Genomic DNA, 21,459 nt, shown 5'->3' with positions numbered 1-21,459 from the left:
AAAGTGACTCTTTGAAAGAAGCAGCAAGAGAGAAAAGATTGATGCATTCACCAAACTTACCAATTGCCACCATTGTTTCCTTTGTTCTTCTTTCTTCTTCCTTTTCTTCCAAACTTAATCCTTATATATGTATTTGAGTCAGTGATGTCACACTCACACCACACCCCCAAATACTGACGTGACTATGTTACAATAAGTTTACAATTTCTATCCCAAAGATGATTTAAAGTCAGGAAATAATAAAGTTCAAAAATTTAGAGAAATATTTAGTTTTCTTATAGTTTCAAGGATAGAGTTTACAACAGTATAAATGTTCATAGTGTCATGTTATATAATAAATCTTACCTGTCTGTTTAAATGTATGTATGTATGTTTGTATATCTGCCTAAAACTTCTGACAGGGACGACGGATTTTCACAAGATCAGTATCGTTTTGAAGCTTGAAGCTGGACCCTTCGGATGACAAATAAAAAAAAAATTGGCCCAAAACATGAATTCCCTCATCCCTAACTGGGCACTTTTCTACAGAGAGGGGTCGCCTTTTTTGCCAATATTTTCCAAAGTCATCCCCTCTTTTCGATTGTCTAGCCTTAATTTAAATCTACGTCACTTTTGATTTGGCGATGAGCGCAACATCAAAGACGTCACTTTTTTTTTTCACATTCTTTTTCTCCATCACGGTATAGTTTCAAGCCTGCTTACCTCTAAGACAGTAAACGACCAAGTTCTCTCCAATTCTCTCTCCTCTGATCTTGAGCACGTAGTACAATGGGGAAAGGAGTGGCTGGTTACTTTTAATGCATCTAAAACCAAGCTTCTCTCTTTACATCATCAACATTCTAATCCACATTTGTCATCAATTGAAATGAATGGCTCTCGTCTTCAGGAGGCCTCAAGTTTTGACAAGCTTCTGGGCTTGACGATTACTCCTGATCTTAAATGGAACACGTATATCAAATCTGTTGCCAAGGCCGCTGGAAAAATGGTGGGATCTTTCTATCGATCCAGTAGATATCTCACTGCTGATGCTATTCTCTACCTATATAAGAGCCAGGTACGTCCAAGGATGGAATACTGTTGCCACATCTGGGCAGGAGCTGCTAGAAAGGACTTGTCCTGCCTTGATAGAGTTCAAAATAGACTTCGTAGCCTCGTAGGAGATGTCCTTTTCTCCTCCTTGCAACCTCTATCTCACAGAAGAGATGTTGCGAGTTTGTCTCTGATGTATCGTTATTTTCATGGAAAGTGTTCAACTGAGCTTCAATCTATGGTCCCCCCTCGCCAAACTTTCACAAGAAACACTCGTCTAGCTGTAAACACTATCAATAATTTCCCCCACTCTTTATCTGTGCCTAAACCTAAACGTAGATTCCATGAACAAAGCTTCTTTCTTAGAACTGCACGCCTGTGGAATTGTCTTCCGTTTTCCTGCTTTCCGGCTGACTACAATATGGATGTGTTCAAGTCTAAAGTAAATAAGTTCTTGATGAGCCGTTCCATATAAGTTATTAAATTTACCAAATTTTCATTACTAATGATTACTATATTGACCAATTTCTACTGTACACTCTTTAACCCTTATCCTTGAGTGGCCTCTGGGCCTTGATAATGTGGTGATGCCTATGTAAAAAAAAAAAAAAAAAAAAAAAAACCTACTACCACTTTTTTTTTTCTCAACACACACCTCCAAACACCCGGGCAACATCAGGCACCCAGGCTAGTGTTATATACAAGTGATCTTCGTTCCTCGGCAGTACAACTTTGATGTTCAACACCAGACGATTGCCTCCTTGATTTTATACAACGTGGAGTTGTAATTTGATAGATCTGGACCCTTCAATATGGTCTTCATTAGAGAAGCAACTGTTTTGTGAGCAGGTACAACGTGAATAATTGGTGATGTCACAAGGAGTAGGAGTACAGTTTGATGGCTTTGCAGTGTGTGCCTTGATGACAGAATTACTTCCAACTCTCTGCTATTGAAGTTAAAGGTGTCCAAACTAAAATCAGTTCTGCGTTACAATCAAGTATGACAGTATGGACATATTGAATAAATCTTTGTACACACATATCAATTGAGGGTAAGAGAGAAAAATCGAGGAAGACGTGGAATGACTCGTTCAAGGATGACCTCAAGAAATGCCACCAATGCAAATGATTGATTTTTAAAGAAAAAGTAACCACAGTTTATCATGGCTATAGTGAGAGAGAAATGTTAAACAAAGTAGAAGAAAAAGAAAAAAGATAAGAAAAAGGAATATTATAAAATGAAAAGAAAAAGAAAAGGAAAAGAAAACAGGAGAAAAAAGAAAAGGAGAAAAAGGGATAGAGAAAAAGAAAAAAGAAAAGATAAGAAAGAAGAAAAAGAAAAGAAGAAGAAAAGGAAAAGGAGAAGAAAGAAGAAAAGGAAAAGGAGAAGAAAGAAGAAAAGGAAAAGGAGAAGAAAGAAGAAAAGGAAAAGGAGAAGAAAGAAGAAAAAGAAAAGGAGAAGAAAGAAGAAAAAGAAAAGGAGAAGAAAAGAAAAGAAAAGGAGAAGAAAAGAAAAGAAAAGAAGAAAAGAAAAAGAGAAGCAGAAAAAGAGAAGAAAAAATCTGAGTTAAGTTATGATTTTGAGAGAAAAAAAAAAAGAAAAAAGATCAACAATCAAATTCAAAGAACTGCATGTTTTCATGATTAAACTCACATGCAATTTATCAAGTGGTCGTCCCAACAACATGGTGGTGTATGCATGAAGGCTGTCTTGGTATCTTTGCTTGAATTCTTTGCGTTCAGCCTCCAAACAGGAAATCTTCATTTGGGACAAAATGGCTGAAAATTAAAAATGGCAGAATAAAAATTTGTCCGAAAGTAAAAAAAAAAAAAAAAAAAAAAAAAAAAGCATAAAATAAATCGGAACTAATTTTGGAATTTTTTGTAATGAGGATTGATAATTTCAATCAATTTTATTGGCAAAAATGATAACATGCAACAAGCTATGTAGAAAGACAGAAGATATTGCATCTATATACTGTTTGAATGTTTGTCCAAGACGACTTTAAACCTGGACATAATAGGCATAATCACGGCCTCATCTGGCAGGCTGTTTCAGGGAGCAAAAAATACGAGCAAAGAATGCTGCCTTTTATTTTTTTTGTTGAAACAAAAAAGACAATGATACATTTTCTGCAGATTACAGTAAAGACTATGTTTAGGCGTTAAGGTGAAAAATTTCTAAAAAAGTAAGTTCCCATAAATGATGTTGCATGCCAAAATTAGTCCCCCCTCCTGCCATTGCACCTTTTAAAGCCATTCTTTTCTCATCTTGGTGGTTATAGCCACAATGTTTGAACTCAAGAACCTGTACAACACTGGCTTTCTAAGTAAACCTTGTACAGAATTGAATATAATATAGAAACCAATAATTATAGACTACCCATCCCAGGACGGGTAAATTACTTCTCTGAGCAGGAAAATTTTGCAACACTTACAAAGCTTAATACCAACATACAATGATACTATATATTATGTCAAAAATTCTTATTCTAAATTTGATCAATATCCATTACATGATTTAGAATTTTAAAAATGTCAAAAACTTAAGGCCTAAGTTTAAGAGGTCTTAAGAGGAAACTAAAATTCAGGGAATCTGACTCAAATTATGTCTTAATGACTATAGATGAAATTCAATACAATTTTGAAATATTTGAATTTTCAAATGGAAGGTTGCCGCCTCAAGACCCTTAAAAATACTCCAAAGAAACTGAAATTTGTGAAATATTTATTACAATTTTAACAAATATCAGAATTTTCACCCCACATCTTTGCAGAAAACTAAATTAAACTAAATGTAACCCACATTTGGGTCCTTTATCTCTAGCAGCCATTTATTAAAAAAAAAAAAAAAAGATTGAAAAGACATTTTTTACTCATTAATAAGCTTTGGAAGATTGACGGTGAAAAACACAATCACAAAACGATAAACATTTTATTATTTCTAGTCACCACTTGGTACAATCATTTGCAAATGAGACTGTTTCACTCCGAACGTAAAGCTCTGTAGAACTGAATTTTACTTTGTACTTTATATGTTACAACATGGACCCTTGTGAGAATAACACTCAAGACATGAACAGTAGTCCAAAAAATCCTAATACAAATTATCAATTCTCATCTTAAAAAAATATTCAAAAAGACTAGACCTTTTTCTCACAACTTGCCCTGAACTATGTTCAGTTTCTGTTCTGTCGCCTCTTGGATCTTCCGACCACTCTGTTGTATCAATTAAGATAAAAATGAAATGTAATAAGTCCCCAGACGTACCTCTTCATCGTACAGTATATCGATACACTAAGGCTGACTGGGATAGCTTCCGTACATTTATATCTGATCTACCTCTGCATTCCATGTTTAAAAAGGATGTGTCCTCTATAGTATTAGACCTAACTGAATGGTTAATTGTAGGTATTGACCATTTCATACCCTCTAAAAAGTTTCAGCAAAAACCTAACAGCCAGCCTTGGTTCTCTCCAGAATGTGCTGCTGCCATTGCGCACAGAAATCACTTTTTCCACTGCTTCAAACGTAATAGATGTATGGAAACTAAAGCCGTTTTCAGGACTGCCAGCAACCATTGTAAGAAAGTAATAAGGAACGCAAGAGAGTTGTATGCTCAATCTGTTAAGTCCAAAGTAGCTGAGCAGCGGCTTGGTTCCCACCAGTTTTGGCAAATAGCAAACAGAATTCTGAACAGAAGCGTGTGCTCCATCCCAACTATTATCAATGGATCTGAGGTAATCTCGTCAGCATCAGACAAAGCCAAACTCTTTGTCAAGAACTTTGCAGCTAATTCTACCCTTTGCGACCAAGACCGCCAACCCCCAATATTTCCTCTTGTATCAGAAAACACGCTATGTGATATACGTATATCTGTACGTGATGTTGCCAAGCTAATCAAAAACCTTGATTCCAGTAAAGCAACTGGCCCTGATGGTATTCCAATTATAGTACTCAAAAAACTTCAACCTGAACTAGCGCCCATACTTACAAAACTGTTTAAACGTTGTCTTAAGGAGAATAGTTTCCCATCTCCCTGGAAAATCTCATCAGTATGCCCTGTATTTAAGAATTCAGGTGATCGCTCATCCCCCTCTCAGTACAGGCCAATAAGTCTCCTGTGCGTCATGAGTAAGTTGCTAGAATCTGTATTAAATACAGAAGTAATCAAACATCTCAACAAAAATAACCTTCTTAGTGACACTCAATATGGTTTCCGTTCTGCTAGATCTACAGCAGATGTCCTTACAGTTATATCGCATAGGATTAGCAAATCTCTCGACGGTGGCAATCTTTCTAGGGCAATTGCTCTTGACATATCTAAAGCCTTTGATAGGGTATGGCATAAAGGTTTACTTCATAAGATCGCTAGCTATGGTATAGCTGGAAAAGTCTTCTCAATTATTAAATCATTTCTTTCTGATAGATTCATAAGAGTGGTAGTTGAGGGGCAAAAATCAGAAGCTCACAATATTAATGCCGGTGTCCCTCAGGGATCCATCCTGGGCCCAACTCTTTTCCTGATCTACATTAATGATCTTCCAAATCATATCCTTACATCATTTGTAGACATTTATGCTGACGACACTACCATTTATGGTACCACATCTAAGACAGTAAACGAGCAAGTTCTCTCCAATTCTCTCTCCTCTGATCTTGAGCACGTAGTACAATGGGGAAAGGAGTGGCTGGTTACTTTTAATGCATCTAAAACCAAGCTTCTCTCTTTACATCATCAACATTCTAATCCACATTTGTCATCAATTGAAATGAATGGCTCTCGTCTTCAGGAGGCCTCAAGTTTTGACAAGCTTCTGGGCTTGACCATTACTCCTGATCTTAAATGGAACACGTATATCAAATCTGTTGCCAAGGCCGCTGGAAAAATGGTGGGATCTTTCTATCGATCCAGTAGATATCTCACTGCTGATGCTATTCTCTATCTATATAAGAGCCAGGTACGTCCAAGGATGGAATACTGTTGCCACATCTGGGCAGGAGCTGCTAGAAAGAACTTGTCCTGCCTTGATAGAGTTCAAAATAGACTTCGTAGCCTCGTAGGAGATGTCCTTTTCTCCTCCTTGCAACCTCTATCTCACAGAAGAGATGTTGCGAGTTTGTCTCTGATGTATCGTTATTTTCATGGAAAGTGTTCAACTGAGCTTCAATCTATGGTCCCCCCTCGCCAAACTTTCACAAGAAACACTCGTCTAGCTGTAAACACTATCAATAATTTCCCCCACTCTTTATCTGTGCCTAAACCTAAACGTAGATTCCATGAACAAAGCTTCTTTCTTAGAACTGCACGCCTGTGGAATTGTCTTCCGTTTTCCTGCTTTCCGGCTGACTACAATATGGTTTTGTTCAAGTCTAAAGTAAATAAGTTCTTGATGAGCCGTTCCATATAAGTTATTAAATTTACCAAATTTTCATTACTAATGATTACTATATTGACCAACTTCTACTGCACACTCTTTAACCCTTATCCTTGAGTGGCCTCTGGGCCTTGATAATGTGGTGATGCCTTTGTAAAAAAAAAAAAAAAAAAAAAAAAAAAAAAAAAAATTATTTTGTTTGAACAATAAACATATAGAGATTATGCTTAAAAATTTACAAAAAGAAATTACAAAAGTTCTTGGTCCATATCACATTCAAATATGCACTTACTTAGAGAATATTTATACAAAGTTAAGCAACAGTGAGTCTGATCAGACTAGATGGGTGACCAATTGGAGAATACTAAAAGTTGTATGTGACCTCCCTTTACTGGGATATACACACAACTGGGAAACCTATGTGAATTTGATATTCCCTAGAAACTTCCTCTTTTGGATAGAAACCAGATGCTTAGAGCATATGCCACATCAAGTATTACTGAATGGATTGATTTTTCTGATTGGTGATTGGTTTACATGTTTATATGTACATTTATTTATAGGATGCGTTTGAAAGAAATATTGTCAAAAAGTGAATACGTACAGTGCATCCGATGGAAGTTTTCTAAAAAAACAAAAAAATTTACAATATTACAAAAATGCATTAAAAAAAAATAGAGTTAAAAAAGATCAATTTGAGAATAATTAAAAACAAAAAAAAAACATTAAGCCAAACTTTAAAAATCAAAAATGTTAATAAAACTAATTTGCCTGTGATTTCAAAGTACAAAAAAAAAAAAAAAAAAAAAAAAAAGATTTCATTTTAGGATGATTTTTTAAAATAATTTTTTTTTTAAATCTATATATATCCAGTATTTTTTCTGAACAAATTTTAAAAAAGAAAAGAAAATTAACTCAAATTTAAAACATGAAAACTTCTGTGTAAATTTATAACCCCCCCCTCACTTTCTGTACATAAAAACTGAAACATGTCTTGTGTTTTTACCTAATTTACTTAATTGACTAAACATATCATGCACTAAATTTTAGGGGTCATCAGGAGTGAATGTTCACGGTTTCAGTGCTTCTTCTCAATGGTTTTATTTACATATTGCTTCCTTCCCCTCCCACCTCACTAATGAGTGGCCCCTTCATATTAGTCCAAAGGAATAACAGTGAAATGTAATTTTAATAAAGAAAAAAACACTTGTGCTTTTTATGAGAATATTATCTTTGTCACATACGTTCGCTAGCAGATGAGAATATAGGCACCCAATGTTCGTTACTTGGAATTGCTCCATGGGACTTTTTTTTTTCCATATCCACATTTTTTGTTCTTTTTGTGAAGCATTTTACACTTTTCAATCAATTCAATAAATAAAACAATAAATAAAACAAGCGTACTACAGTGGTCATATAGGGGAAGGAAGAGTAGAAATTTATGCAGAAACTGACAGTTACTCAGCACACGTCAAATTTTGCTTTGGCACATTTATTACATCTGAAATCAATTTCAATGTCCAGGGATCCTGATTGAGAAAGTGGCCTTCCTCAAATTCTATTCAAACTGATGATAGAACAATTTTTTTTTTAATTTATTATTATATTATTATACTATTTGATTTCAATTTATCCCAGAAATTAGCACGAACACTGCCCCTCCCTCCTTGCAACGAATCCTCTAGTTTTGACTTCAAAAGCTATAACGATGATTATGCTATTTAAAGATTTTTATATTTGCTGTTTCCATATTCGTAGCTTCATTCTTTCCTTCACAAACGTTACAAACACCAGAAGTACTGAATTTATGAATGGAAAAAAAATGCTACTGACATATCAAAGTAGTTAACCATTTTGAAACAAATTCATAAAAAAAAATGCTACTGACACATCAAAGTAGTTAACCATTTTGAAACAAATTCATAAAAAAAAAATGCTACTGACATATCAAAGTAGTTAATCATTTTGAAACAAATTCATTAAAAAAAATGCTACTGACATATCAAAGTAGTTAACCATTTTGAAACAAATTCACAAAAAAAAATGCTACTGACATATCAAAGTAGTTAACCATTTTGAAACAAATTCATAAAAAAAAAATGCTACTGACATATCAAAGTAGTTAACCATTTTGAAACAAATTCATAAAAAAAAATGCTACTGACATATCAAAGTAGTTAACCATTTTGAAACAAATTCACAAAAAAAAAAAAATGCTACTGACATATCAAAGTAGTTAACCATTTTGAAACAAATTCATAAAAAAAAAAATGCTACTGACATATCAAAGTAGTTAACCATTTTGAAACAAATTCACAAAAAAAAAATGCTACTGACATATCAAAGTAGTTAACCATTTTGAAACAAATTCATAAAAAAAATCATAGGAATGAGCAAAGAACGATTTTTTTTTAAGTTTGATTCTGTTGATAGTATTGATTTTCGCTGATTCTTTCTATAATCAGGTGCTTATATACAACATAATCATGCTGACACACAGGTTCTCATTAGGTCACTGAACTTATGCATCATTAAGCCTGGTCAGTACTAAATGGATGACCATTTGAGACTTTCAGATGTTGTATATGCTCTCTACATGGCTCAAAATTGTTTCCAGTCATCTTGGACCTCTCCTTGCCACTGGACTCAAGCATCGTTGATGAAAGAGAGGTGTGGCTCAGGATTGTGCACGTCTTGCCCAACAATTAAATGTGCAGGAGGTATCCATTATCTCCTGAGATTGAACTGAGGCATCTCATAGAAGGGACCATATCCAATAAACTTATTTGGTGCCCGTACCAGTCAGGGGCATGTCCTCGACAATCAGTCCGACAAATTAAGGTATGGTTCTGTTCAGGTTTATGAAACCTCCTCTCCTGTGCTTTACCTTTTCTTTGAGAAAGGTTTAGTTTATTGCTAATCACTAAACTGGGAAATAAAGATAAGGTTGCTCAGGCATTTTTTTTAGGCCAAAGTGTGCTAATTCTAGTGTGCTGGCTTTTCAAAACCACAACTGAGCTTGTGCCAAACCTCCTGCAGAAGTAAATAAAATAAGTGAAAGTAGGTCACTAGAACTGATGTTATATATTGGGGCCCCTACACCACTTAGTAGTGATTAAGTCAGCTAGTATGAATTTTAATAAGAGTCACTCTTAGTGCATGCCAGGATAACTCAGATCTGTAAAACAAAACCGGTTTTAGGGTTGAATGAAAGATGAGTGACATGGCAAGGAGGTAGAGGTCAAACGTTATGGACAAAACAGTTGAACGATATAAGGATACGATGAGTCACATTTGCGAGCGAGAGAGATTTTCAGATCAGTCTCTCAGTGGAAACCATGCCGACGAGATATGACCCAAGAATTTAGAATAATCTACGCCGAATGTTACTACAATGTCTGTCTGCATTGCTCATTTTGTAAATTAAGTAAATAATTATTTAGTTTCTCTCTCCTAAATCTATTTTCTCCGATAAAACCTTTAAGAAACTCAAACTTCTTGTACCGTTCTTTATGCATAAAAAGTTTTATTCATCATAGTTAAAAAGATAACTACTAGATGAAATGGATACTCAAAAAAATGGTGATGAAGAGAAACGACAAAGTCAGTATATAATGAAGAAAAAAGGAAAAAACTAATTCTCATTTTATTGATTACATTACACCTACTGGTGCCAACCTCCAAGTATTTTTTTTAAATTCAATTTTCACCCCAAACAAGGCACAGTGCCACTTTGAAGTAGGGGGCTACTATTGAGGACATAAATTGTAGGGGTATTATGAAGGGAAATGAGTGGCAAGATGTCTGTTCATATTACACTTGAACTTCTGCATGTCAGTACAGTTGGAAAAGCAGAATCCCAGAAGTGAGTTCCAAAGTTTAGCAGTTCTGGGGAAGAAACTATTGGAGTAGAAGGCTTTCTTACACCTAGGGATCTCTACTGTGAAGGGGTGGGATTTAGCTGCTTGTCGGGTTTATCAGGGGTATTTACGTCCAGAGGGTAGAAGTACTTGTAATTCGTCAAAGCAGTCACCATTAGAGTACTTGTAGAACAGGCAGAGGGATGCAACATTTCGTCGATGGGGCAGAGGCTGAAGCCCAGATGATAGTTCAGGATCAATCAGATTGACGACTCTCTTTTGAACCCTGTCAAGAAGTGAGAGACAAGTAGCAGATGTACCAGCCCAAATGTGATAACAGTACTCCATACATGGGTGAATGGTGACCTTATAGAGGTACAGGATACTTTTAGGCATAAGTAGTTTTCTAGCACGGTAGAGAGAGCTCACCTTCTTTGCAGCAGCCTTGGCAATACTCTCTATTCTGTATCTATTCCAGTTCATGTTTCTTGTAAACGTTAGGCCGAGGAATTTAAAGGAAGTATTTTCGGGTAATCTGTTCTTGGCCATTGCTATTGGTGGTATAGTAGGTTTCCTGTAATTATTGAAGGAAACAAGCTTAGTCTTGCCAGCATTGAATATGACCCTCCAGTTTTGTCCCCATTCCACTACAAATCGGAGGTCATCCTTTAGTGTTTCTGCAATTTCCTTAGATATATGTTCATTTGTTTTCCCCTCGTGCCTGCTATAGAGAGTGGTGTCATCAGCAAATGTACCCTGAAAACCACATTGGTGGAAGTTTCAGACCTGATTAGCAGACTTCCTCGGTGAGTGGCCCAACTGAATGCTGCCATACCTAGAGTGAAAACTGCTACTTGTGCATACTTTTTCTTATAAAGAATGACGGTTAAGTTAATTGACTATCTTGAGCCATGTGATGTTATTAGTCAGAGGCGATCCTGTTGAATATGTGTGTGGGAGTCAACTCAGTAAAAAAAAAAAAAAATTGAAAAAACTGTTGGCATGACGGTGCAACAAATTGGTTTCTTCACATAGTTTCTTCATCCTCATTTAAAATCATTAACTTATCATACTTTCTACTTTAAAAAAAAAAAAATTTTCTGGCTGTAATTACCACACCAAATATTTAACAAGTAATAAAAAACTAAAATTTATGCGTGATGTCAATGATTTTCAGGTAAATTATTTACATAAAATATATATATATATATATATATATATATATATATATATATGAGAAGGAACATGTAAACTGTAAATTATCGTTTAACACATTATTTGATCATAAAAAAAATGTGTAAATTGTAACTTCTTGATTTAAAGTTATATGATCATTAAGAAAATGTGTGTAGATTGTAAATCATTTTTTTTTTAATTTATGCATACATGTGTAAATTATTGTTTGAAAGTTTATACGGTCGTTAAAAAGTCTATAGTTTTTTTTACTTATTACAACCTCAAGGATATTAACTTAATTCATTATAAATTGTTCCAATAGACAGGATAAAATTATCTGTCCATATCGTCAGATGATTCAAGTTCTGACGATATAGACAGATAATTTTTATCATTTCTATTGAAACAATTTGAATGAGATTGTAATAATCAAAAACATATTTAGCTCTACTAACGTATTGAGCACTTTTTATCCTTCTTATTTTATCTTACCACATACACCTCTTAATATATGTGTGTGTGTGTGTGTACGTATTTATCAAGTGGTAAGTTTATTATTTGTGTATCTATAACTAAGTATTGAAAAAAATAGTAAAATGAATTAAATGCGAAAGCGCCGTAAAAGAAGAGACCGCAAAAAGCACACAGAAAAAACTAATTTATTTCATCAACGAAAACGTTATACCAACAGAAATTGAAGTTGGCATGTCTAGATTGTTAGTCTGCATTATTATCGACTTTATTACTGTCAATTCACTTTTCTTTCTCCAACAAATTCATTAAAAAAAAAAAACAAGAAATGCTCACCCATATAGATAACATGTTCAGGTGTCTTCTGATGCTCCTTAGCTACACGGACAATTTCAGTGGAGATGTTGCGTACAAGACGACAATAAGCTTTCTCCAAATCTGCACGGCGATCAGAACCTTTGAAGATGTTTTCAGCTTGATTGGCAAAATCCTGAAACAATGAGAGAAACTTTTCAGCATCGTATTTCGTTTCGTTAATTTATGCCTCTGTAGGCATCTCTACATTGCTGACAAAAACACAATGAAAAAAATATGGAACAATGCACAACATCTAACAAAATAAAAATACAGAGGAGTCACAGAACAATGTAAGAAGAGGAAACATATCGATGTTGAGAAGGAAGACAAAACAAAGTGATTTTTTTTTTTGTAAATCTTACTTTATTTAGTCACAACTTCTAGACAATGATCTAATGTGTGTAACCATGTTCCATCATATATTTCAAGGTAAGACCTCTTTATCAAAAGGAATGCTTAGGAATGATACGAACCGTCACCTCATTGATATATGCTCAGTACCATCGGTGTTCACTGCATTCGAAGAACTATGTTCTGGCATTTCCTCTGCTGGGGTCTTGCAACAGGAACACCTAGGTGACCTTACTAGTCCGGCACTGTATTGCATGGCGTTTCCGGGTAACACATTTCGGGCCAATCGCCAGATCAAGGAAAAAAGTTGTTCAGATGACTTGAACCTGGTGACCAGTTCCACCTGGAACAGATCTCCCCCATCGAAACCCTCAACACTCGATGAGCAGGTCGTCGATGGCTCCCACCTCACTAATTCCTTATACAATTCTTTTCTTCAAAGCTGTGAAAGGTTGCTGGACTATGGTAGCTTCCTGTGAACAGCTCTACACTCCCTGATGAACTGAGTGTCGCCCCATGATGAGCCTTGACAGAGTGGTCGAGGATGAGGTCAGGAAATGTGCCCTCGACAGCAGGATTTCATGCAGACCCTCTGTCAAGGTTCGACTTAGGAATGCAAGCCTTTTGGCATCTCGATGACACCTCTAATCAGGCAGTCTCAAGTGTCCCTTACCCTAACCCTCACAAAAATTGAACACAGGCCTGTCTGTGAACTCAGTGCCTACCCTTGTCCCACAGAAGCAAGGACAGTAGGCACTGCAGGGATTTTATGTAATTTGCAGGCAGAAGAAGTATGCCCAGTTGGTAGAGGATGAGAGGAAAGACTATGTGGTGCACGCCTCTGCTGTACCCTTTAATGAAAATTTCCTTTGAACTCACGGTTTGACCTTTGACCATACCGAGCTGAAGACCTGGTCTGAACCACATCCTAAGAATCCAAACTGGGCCATTTGTTCAGCTGAAAGCAGCCAGAATGGTAGCAGCGCCCTCCCCGTCAAGTCCCCAACCGCAAATCAACCAACTAGCTGCGATTGATTTTGGGCCCTGTATTTTTTTTCGTACTATGTGAGTGCCTGTCACTGCCTTGATGTCTCAGAAGCACAGCACAAAGACGGTGATGTCCTCGGCAAACGCGAAGACCCATGCAAAGCAATCCTGTGCACACATGGCCTTGTCTCACCACACCTTAGCTTGCAAAGTAGTGGCTCCAACGCAAGGATGTAAAGCAGGGGCGACAGTGGACAGCCCTGAAATACTGACGGAGAGATGGCAAAAGATTTTGAGTGCTTTCTGTTCACCTGTACTACTGCCGTCAGCATGCGATACAGCATGGAGATCCATTTTTGGAAGTCCAGTTTAAATCCGGCGGTCTCTAAAACAGATGCCAGAAAGTGATGGTCAACCCCCATCGAAAGCTTTGTTTGAACTGATCAACATGGCTTCCATGTTGTCTTCTATCCCTCACGCTAAGATCGTACGGATCAGGTGCAAGTTGTTTTGAATCGATCCCCCTTTCATAGCATAGTTCTGCTGGGGTTCAGTCAAGTCACCGACAACAACCTTCACACCACATTTTCTCCTTCGATTAGCTTTTCCTCACTCACTCTCGACAGAGACGTGTACAGTTATTTATCATACCGGTGCTTCATTCACCATGTTCATATCACAAGTGGTTGGAAGGTATAATCTCAACACTTTCATGATTTGTATCTGAAACGCTTTTCATTATTTTTATTTATTTTTTTTTTACAAAGGAATCACCCAGAGGCCACTCGAAGATAAGGATTAAAGAGTGTACAGTGGTCAAAAGGACAATATCATAGTAACCGTTAGAAGTGTAAATTTGGTATATTGGATTACTTAAGGAGAATGGCTCAGCAAGAACTTGTTTACATTGGACTTGAATACGGTCATATTGTAGTTAGCTGGAAAGCAAGTAAACTGAAGAGAGTTTCACAGGTGTGCAGTTCTTAGAAAGAAGCTTTGTTCATGGAATCTATGTTTAGGTTTAGGCACAGATAAAGAGGGGGAAATTATTCATAGTGCTTTCAGCCAAATGAGTGTAGCTCATGAATGTTTGGTGAGGGGGAACAGATTGGAGCTCAGACGAGCACTTGCCATGAAAATAACGATAAAACAGAGATAGGCTCGCAATGTCTCTTCTGTAAGAAAGAGGTTGCAGGGAAGAGAAAAGGACATCCCCTACTAGGCTATGAAGTTTATTCTGAACTCTGTCACGGCAGGATAAGTTTTTCCTAGCAGCTCCTGTCCAGATGTGACAGCAATACTCCAGCCTTGGACGTACCTGGCTCTTATATAGGTAGAGAATTGCATCAGCAAGTAGATATCTACTGGATCGATAGAAGGATCCCATCATTTTTCCAGCGACCTTGGCAACAGATTTGATGTACGTATGAGCTGTTCATCAGCTCCCCTATATTTTACCATTCAGAAAAATCAGAATTCCACTTTTGTTTAAATTTTTTACCGGTTTAACTATTTCATCTCTGGTTGTTCAAGGACTATTTGTGTGGTCCAAACCATGATCCCTTTCGGTGGCATTCAAACTCCTACTGTCCACCTGCTGTCAACTGTTACCTGCTGCTAACTCACTACTGATTATCTGGTGTTGCAATCTCAAGTCTCCACACCCCGGCTACCCATCTCATTGATCCCCCCCCCTGTCAAATGTTGTTGATTCTCTTTATTATCTGTTCTGTAGGTTTCTATTGTCATTGTCAAATCTGAAGGCTCAATCTAAAAATAGCTACAGATTCATTATTTGCTATTTCCTCTTTCTTTGTTTATTCTAAGCCATTTCCTATCTCTTTGTCTATTGTCCCCCCTCCTCTCAGTATTTAGTGACCATAGGTCACCTTCATAATATCATAATTACAATTAAGACATGCAGGGTTAAATTTAGTTGACTATTGCTGAAATTTCACAGGCTATTTAAACTTTTCCAGTTCGTTGTATCAAAATTTGATTTCTATTTCTATGACCACTGGAAGCAGAGATATGGCTGAGCAACACTGACAAAAGAATATTTTGACATTTATAAATCGACTTACATAACATAGATAATAGTTTCAGAATTATGCTTACGTATTTAATCTTGCCATACTTCAAACTATTCATGGGTAGGGAAAGGTAGAAGACTTTTGTTTCATTAATGTAGCATTCGTCACTTCTCTGTCTCTTTGGCATTGGGGTAACGTGTCAGACTGTTTTTTCTGCCATAGCCTTGAGGCTTTGGGTTCGAGCCAACTCTCTATCAAAACTTTTTTTTTTCTTTTTGTTGTGGGGAAATACACACCCTTATAATCGCTAAGATGGACTTGTCCATTAGGCATATAATCAGCATATAATCAGCAAGTGAGACTGCTCAAAGAGGACTATCCGGATGTCGTACAGAGATGACTCCCCACGGACTTACTAACCTTTTCTGTATCACTAACCCTTGCTTGATATAAATGTACTTCTTATTCTCACCAAGTCGTTGTGTTCCAACTTTCACCTTTTCCGACTCCACTACACTTCCAAACACCTAAGCAACATTTTTTTTTTTTTTCTTATAATATTTAAACAGGGTTATTACTTCACTTATTCTTTAGTTTATCCCCCCCCCCCCCGGGTACACAAACACACCTCCAAACACACAGTAATCAGATTGCAGGTTCGATCCGAGGTATCAGATAACTTTTTTTTTCAATATTGAAACAGGCTTATTTATGCCATTTTTTTCTGCTTTTTCGATGTCCCCCCCCCCCACACGTTCATTTTTTTTTTTCTTTTTTCACGTTCGTTCGCTGTTTTTTTGGGGGGGGTTTCTGCTAGTCTTATTATAAATAAAATGGCTTCATACAAAATTTTAACCAGACTAGTCTAGCAGTTTCCGAGAAAACTTCTAGAGTAAACATGATATCATGGTCATCAATCCTTATTAATCCTTAACTGAGCATTGAACGGATACCATAATACTTGGTTCATTGCACCTTATCTTAAAGGTCCATACAAAATTTCAACCTATTTTGATTGGCCACCAACAAAATTTCACACCTAATGTGCTTAAATGGAGAAATCAAATCAATGAATAAAAAAAAAATGAAATGAGGATTTTTTTTTTTTTACCTCAAAATGGTGAACAAAACTGATGATGCCGCATTTGTTCTTTTTCGATATTTTGCTTTCCTTAATCGCTGTGATTTGGTTTTGCTGAAAATTAGAAAAACGATAGAAATTATAAATAAATAAATGGGTGCCTACGTAGAATAAAACCTATTTTCTAAACAAAAAGACAGAAAACTCTTATAACTTTACGATATACATACCTGTCATGGAACGAAAATGTCATATTCCAAAAATCACATAAATTGATCAAGTATTTTTTTTTGTTACTTAAAAATTTGAATTTTATATTTATAGTAAAATGAGACATCACGTTTTGATCTGCCATGTTTTATAGTTAAGGGAGAGATAACTCACTTCGAACTAGACTTTCCTGTAAAAATTGCTAAAAATTATTCTTAAAAATTCTATAAAAAAAAAAAAAAAAAAAAACACTAATGATGAATTTACATAATTTTTGGAATATGACATCTTTGTTCCGTGATAGATACATACATGATAAAGGTTTTTCTGCAATTTAGTTTTTTAAAATAGACTTAATTATGAATAAACAACAAACATGTCTTGCAGAAGAACAGCAATGCATAACTTTTTTAAGAGAAAAAATTTTTACATTTAAAAACAAAACTCTTCTTAGTTTATGCATAACTAGATGTTTTAACCCATTAAAAGCAGGAAAAAGTTATAGACCATTGAATTAGAGTGAGTGCTTTATTCCAAATTGATGGCTGAATTATGGTTAAATTTTTGCATTAAATACTAATCCCTATTAATCTCTGTGGATCAAACAGATACCATAATAATTAGTTCCCTGCACCTGTCATAACAAGATCCATACAAAATTTCACCTAGATCAGCTCAGTAGTTTCCAAGGAAAAGTGGAATAGACAGACAGACAAACTGACTAATAGAAATATAATATATATATTAGTGTTGGGACAATTAATCGGAATCGGAAAAATTGGAATATTTCAGGGTATCGGAATCAGTATTGGAATCAGAAAAATTGTACCGATCTGCTGATGCCAAAACGATTCTTTTCATTGTACTTTTTCATTTATTTTGTTTAAAGCTAAATCTTCCATTGTTGGTAATAAAGATAGAATAATAGATATTTATTGGTTTTAAACAACCTGTGAAGCTAAAATCAATAGATTGTCCCCCACAAGTATGTTTTTACGTTTAGGAAAATATTTGCACATTTAATGTGTGTTTTTACTGCAATCAGAGAAAAATGTGACTATATAGTTAAATATTTAAAGATTTATAAAGAATCGGAATCAGTAATTGTAATGGAATCAGGAAAAATATTGCAATCGGCATATCACTAACATATATAATATATATAATTAGCAGAATCTATGTATTGGTGTTGCCCAGTAGAAAAATGGTACAAACCATAAAAATTTGGTAAAGCAGGGGTACCCGACGTTGTCCGGGACTGAATGAAGATTAACAAATGTTCCACCCTTACATAGTTTACTATGATCGAAACCCATTTTTTTTTATATCAAATCAATCGATTACCTGCTCTAGTTAGCCCCCCTCCCCAACACACTGTAGTGTACTATGAGAAAACTTCACATGCCTTCCCGAAATGACTTAGTCCACAATATATTGTAGTCTACATTGCACTGTAGAGAATCTGTTGATTTTATAAAATTATCTGTAAATAATGGTTTCACTTAAAGTTCAAAATGCAAAAGTCAAGTATCATGGTTCAATTGTGTTCTAAACAGAAACGTTCATTCTGATCATGCCCGTCTTATAAAAAAAAAAAGCTAACGGTTGATTTTATGAAATTATGTTTACATAATCACTTGAATTAAAGTTAAACGTGCAAAAGTCAAGTATCATGGCTCAATTGTACTCTAAAAAGAAAGATTAATTTTGAATGTGCCTCTGTCTTATAAAAGAATCTACAGCTTATTTTATAGGCTGGGCCTTTCTGCTTGTGTGGTGATAAAACTTTTCAAATGCTCATGTAATGTTAGGTTATACAAAGGTGTTAACTTGGTCAAAATCTGACGTCTTTCTTTGATCTGATTTTTTCGATTATCGATTTTTTTTATACTTATCAGACATATTTCGATACAAAAACTACATAAGAACACTCCGAGATACATCAAGTACCTTCATGTGAAATTTAAAAAATAAATGAACTCAGTCGTTTCCAAACCCACAGGAAATAAACACACACACTAAGTTCCTTCAGACCCCAGCACACCATCTTCCTTCCTGTGACCATGTGGCAGAGATTATCATCCCGAATAGGACTCCAGAGCCATGCTCAAAGATGTCCAAAGACAATCTGCTGAAACACCAAGGTACATGTCATTTTCTCCAGAGATAGAAGATTGCCTACTATATGATTCGTGTATAGTTTGAAAGATTCAGTTTAAGATTTCCAAATTCAATTTGTCAGAAATAAAAAAATGTTTGTTCCACTTACAATAAATTTATCAAAATTTCGTTTGATTTTCACCAAACAATTTGCAAACGTCATACTGAGGAAGGACCCCGTATCTTGGGTGTTTATCACATGTTGACTCATACGCACTAACATGTACATGGAATTGCTGAAAGAAAAAAAAAAACAAACACACATCAACATATCTTCATTAACACTTGGAATAATAACAATAATCAAAATGACTACAAAATTTTTACGAGTTCAACCATGCTTACAAATAAAATAGTATCCCTTAGATCAAAGGATATTAGGAAAATATGGTTATAATCAGCTAATCTTCCTTTTTTTCTAACTAATTTGTTGTATATTGTGATATTATCTTCAGAAGAGGAAAAGATTTTGCATTTCATTTTCATCCTCTATTTCTTGCTGATATAGAAAAATAAAAAAGGATTTATTTGTTTGAAGTAGCTTAGTGGTCTTGACTACAATAAGTGAGTAATACAATCTTGTAAACCGCCTTAATGAACGGCTGTTTGCTTAAGCTTGAAGCTTTCGGCATATCTTTCAACGTCTCTCCCAGGCTGCTATAGCCATTTGTATTTATTGATTACATCAGCCAATCATATTCTTGTGTGAAGGAACCCGGATGTATGCCTGTTCATTACATCACTTAAAAGAGATTTAACTTACCAAAGACAAAAGCAGCAACAGCATAACTGTTATTAGTAGAAAACTCATTGCTAATCACCACGTTTACTATGCACTAATTTCATGTCCTGTTTTCTTTTTTTTTATGTTTTCAAATACACATTTTTAATTTTTTTTTGGGGGGGGGGATCAGCACTTATCAAACCACTCGGAGATAAGGGTTATTTTGTGTACAATAATCAATGGAATAATATCGTAGTAATAGTTGGTATTGGAGAGTTGATAAAGCGTCTTACTTAAGGGGGCGATTAATCAGGAATTTGTTTATGTTGGACTTGAAAACGTCCAAGTTGTAGTCAGGTGGGAAACAGGCAAACGGAAGAGAATTCCACAGGCGTGCACTTCTAAGAAAAAAGCTATGTTCATGGAATCTACGTTTTGATTTAGGCACAGATAAAGAGTGGGGGGAAATTACTGACAGTGATTTTAGCAAGATGGGTGTTTATCATGAAGGATTGGCATGGGGGGACCAGAGATTGGAGCTCAGACGAGCACTTGCCATGGAAATAACGATAAAACAAAGGCTTACAACGTCTCTTCTGTGGCAGAGAGGTTGCAGGAAAGAGAAGAGAGCATCCCCCACTAAGCCACAAAGTCTATTCTGTACTTTGTCAAGGCAGGATGGGCTGTTTTTTGAAGCTCCAGCCCAGATGTGGCAGCAGTACTCCATCTTTGGACGTACTTGGCTTTTATAGAGATAGAGAATTGCATCAGTAGTGAGATATCTTCTGGAGCAGTAGAAGGATCCTACCATTTTCCCAGCGGCCCGGGCAACAGACTTTATATACGTGTTCCATTTCAGATCAGGAGTAAAGGTTAAACCCAGGAGCTTGTCAAAACATCAAGCCTCCCCAAGACGAGAGCCATCCATTTCAATTGATGCTAGATGAGGAACTGAGCGTTGATGATGTAAAGATAGGAGCTTGGTTTTAGATGCATTAAAAGTAACCAGCCATCTCTTCCCCCACTGAACGACGTGCTCAAGATCAGAGGAGAGGGAATCAGAGAGAGCTTTGTCATTTATGGCCTTTGATGTGTTGCCGTAGATGGTCGTGTCATCAGCATAGATGTCAACGAATGATTTAAGTATGTGTTTTGGGAGATCATTGATGTAGATCAGGAAGAGAGTTGGGCCCAGGATGGACCCCCTGGGGAACTCCAGCATTAATACTGTGGGCCTCTGATTTCTGCCCATCAACCACTACTCTTATGAACCTATCAGAGAGAAATGATTTAATTATTGAGAAAACATTTCCAGTTATACCGTAGCTGGAAATCTTGTGAAGTTTAATGCACGTTTGAATAGTCAGCTAATGTACTTCCTAATTTCAGGCATAGTGCTATAAAAAGCAGTGACAAGGCAAATCAGTTCATTCACTTCTATTGTTCTTCAGTATTTCTACTGTGAAGCGATTTATTAAAATAAAAAAAAGGACATTATTGAAAATTAAACAATAAAAATTAACAACTTTATAAAAAGATAAAAAATAAACACAATTAGTCTTTATTTGCACTTTTAATAAAATTCTATAAGTTTTTATTTTATTTGAAATTTTATAAAAATTATAAAACTAATTTGTATTTT

At 35.7% G+C, this 21,459-nt stretch overlaps 1 protein-coding gene across 5 annotated transcripts in view; it reads right to left on the bottom strand.

The window, feature by feature from the left end:
* LOC145241543 (exocyst complex component 1-like) overlaps positions 1-21,459 on the bottom strand; it is a 128,817-nt gene that overhangs the window by 7,539 nt on the left and 99,819 nt on the right. For all 5 annotated transcript variants that reach the window (XM_080104604.1, XM_080104607.1, XM_080104606.1 and 2 more), the window contains 5 exons: positions 19,203-19,329; positions 16,754-16,837; positions 12,251-12,404; positions 7,012-7,032; positions 2,684-2,808 (listed from right to left, as the gene is read on the bottom strand). In XM_080104604.1, coding sequence (XP_079960730.1) covers positions 2,684-2,808; positions 7,012-7,032; positions 12,251-12,404; positions 16,754-16,837; positions 19,203-19,329 — 511 coding nt within the window. The remainder of the gene's footprint in view (positions 1-2,683; positions 2,809-7,011; positions 7,033-12,250; positions 12,405-16,753; positions 16,838-19,202; positions 19,330-21,459) is intronic.

Source organism: Euprymna scolopes, chromosome 20, assembly GCF_053919585.1.
Source record: "Euprymna scolopes isolate OS-2025 chromosome 20, ASM5391958v1, whole genome shotgun sequence".
Taxonomy (NCBI): Eukaryota; Metazoa; Mollusca; class Cephalopoda; order Sepiida; family Sepiolidae; genus Euprymna; species Euprymna scolopes.
This window is presented reverse-complemented; position numbering and strand designations above follow the sequence as displayed.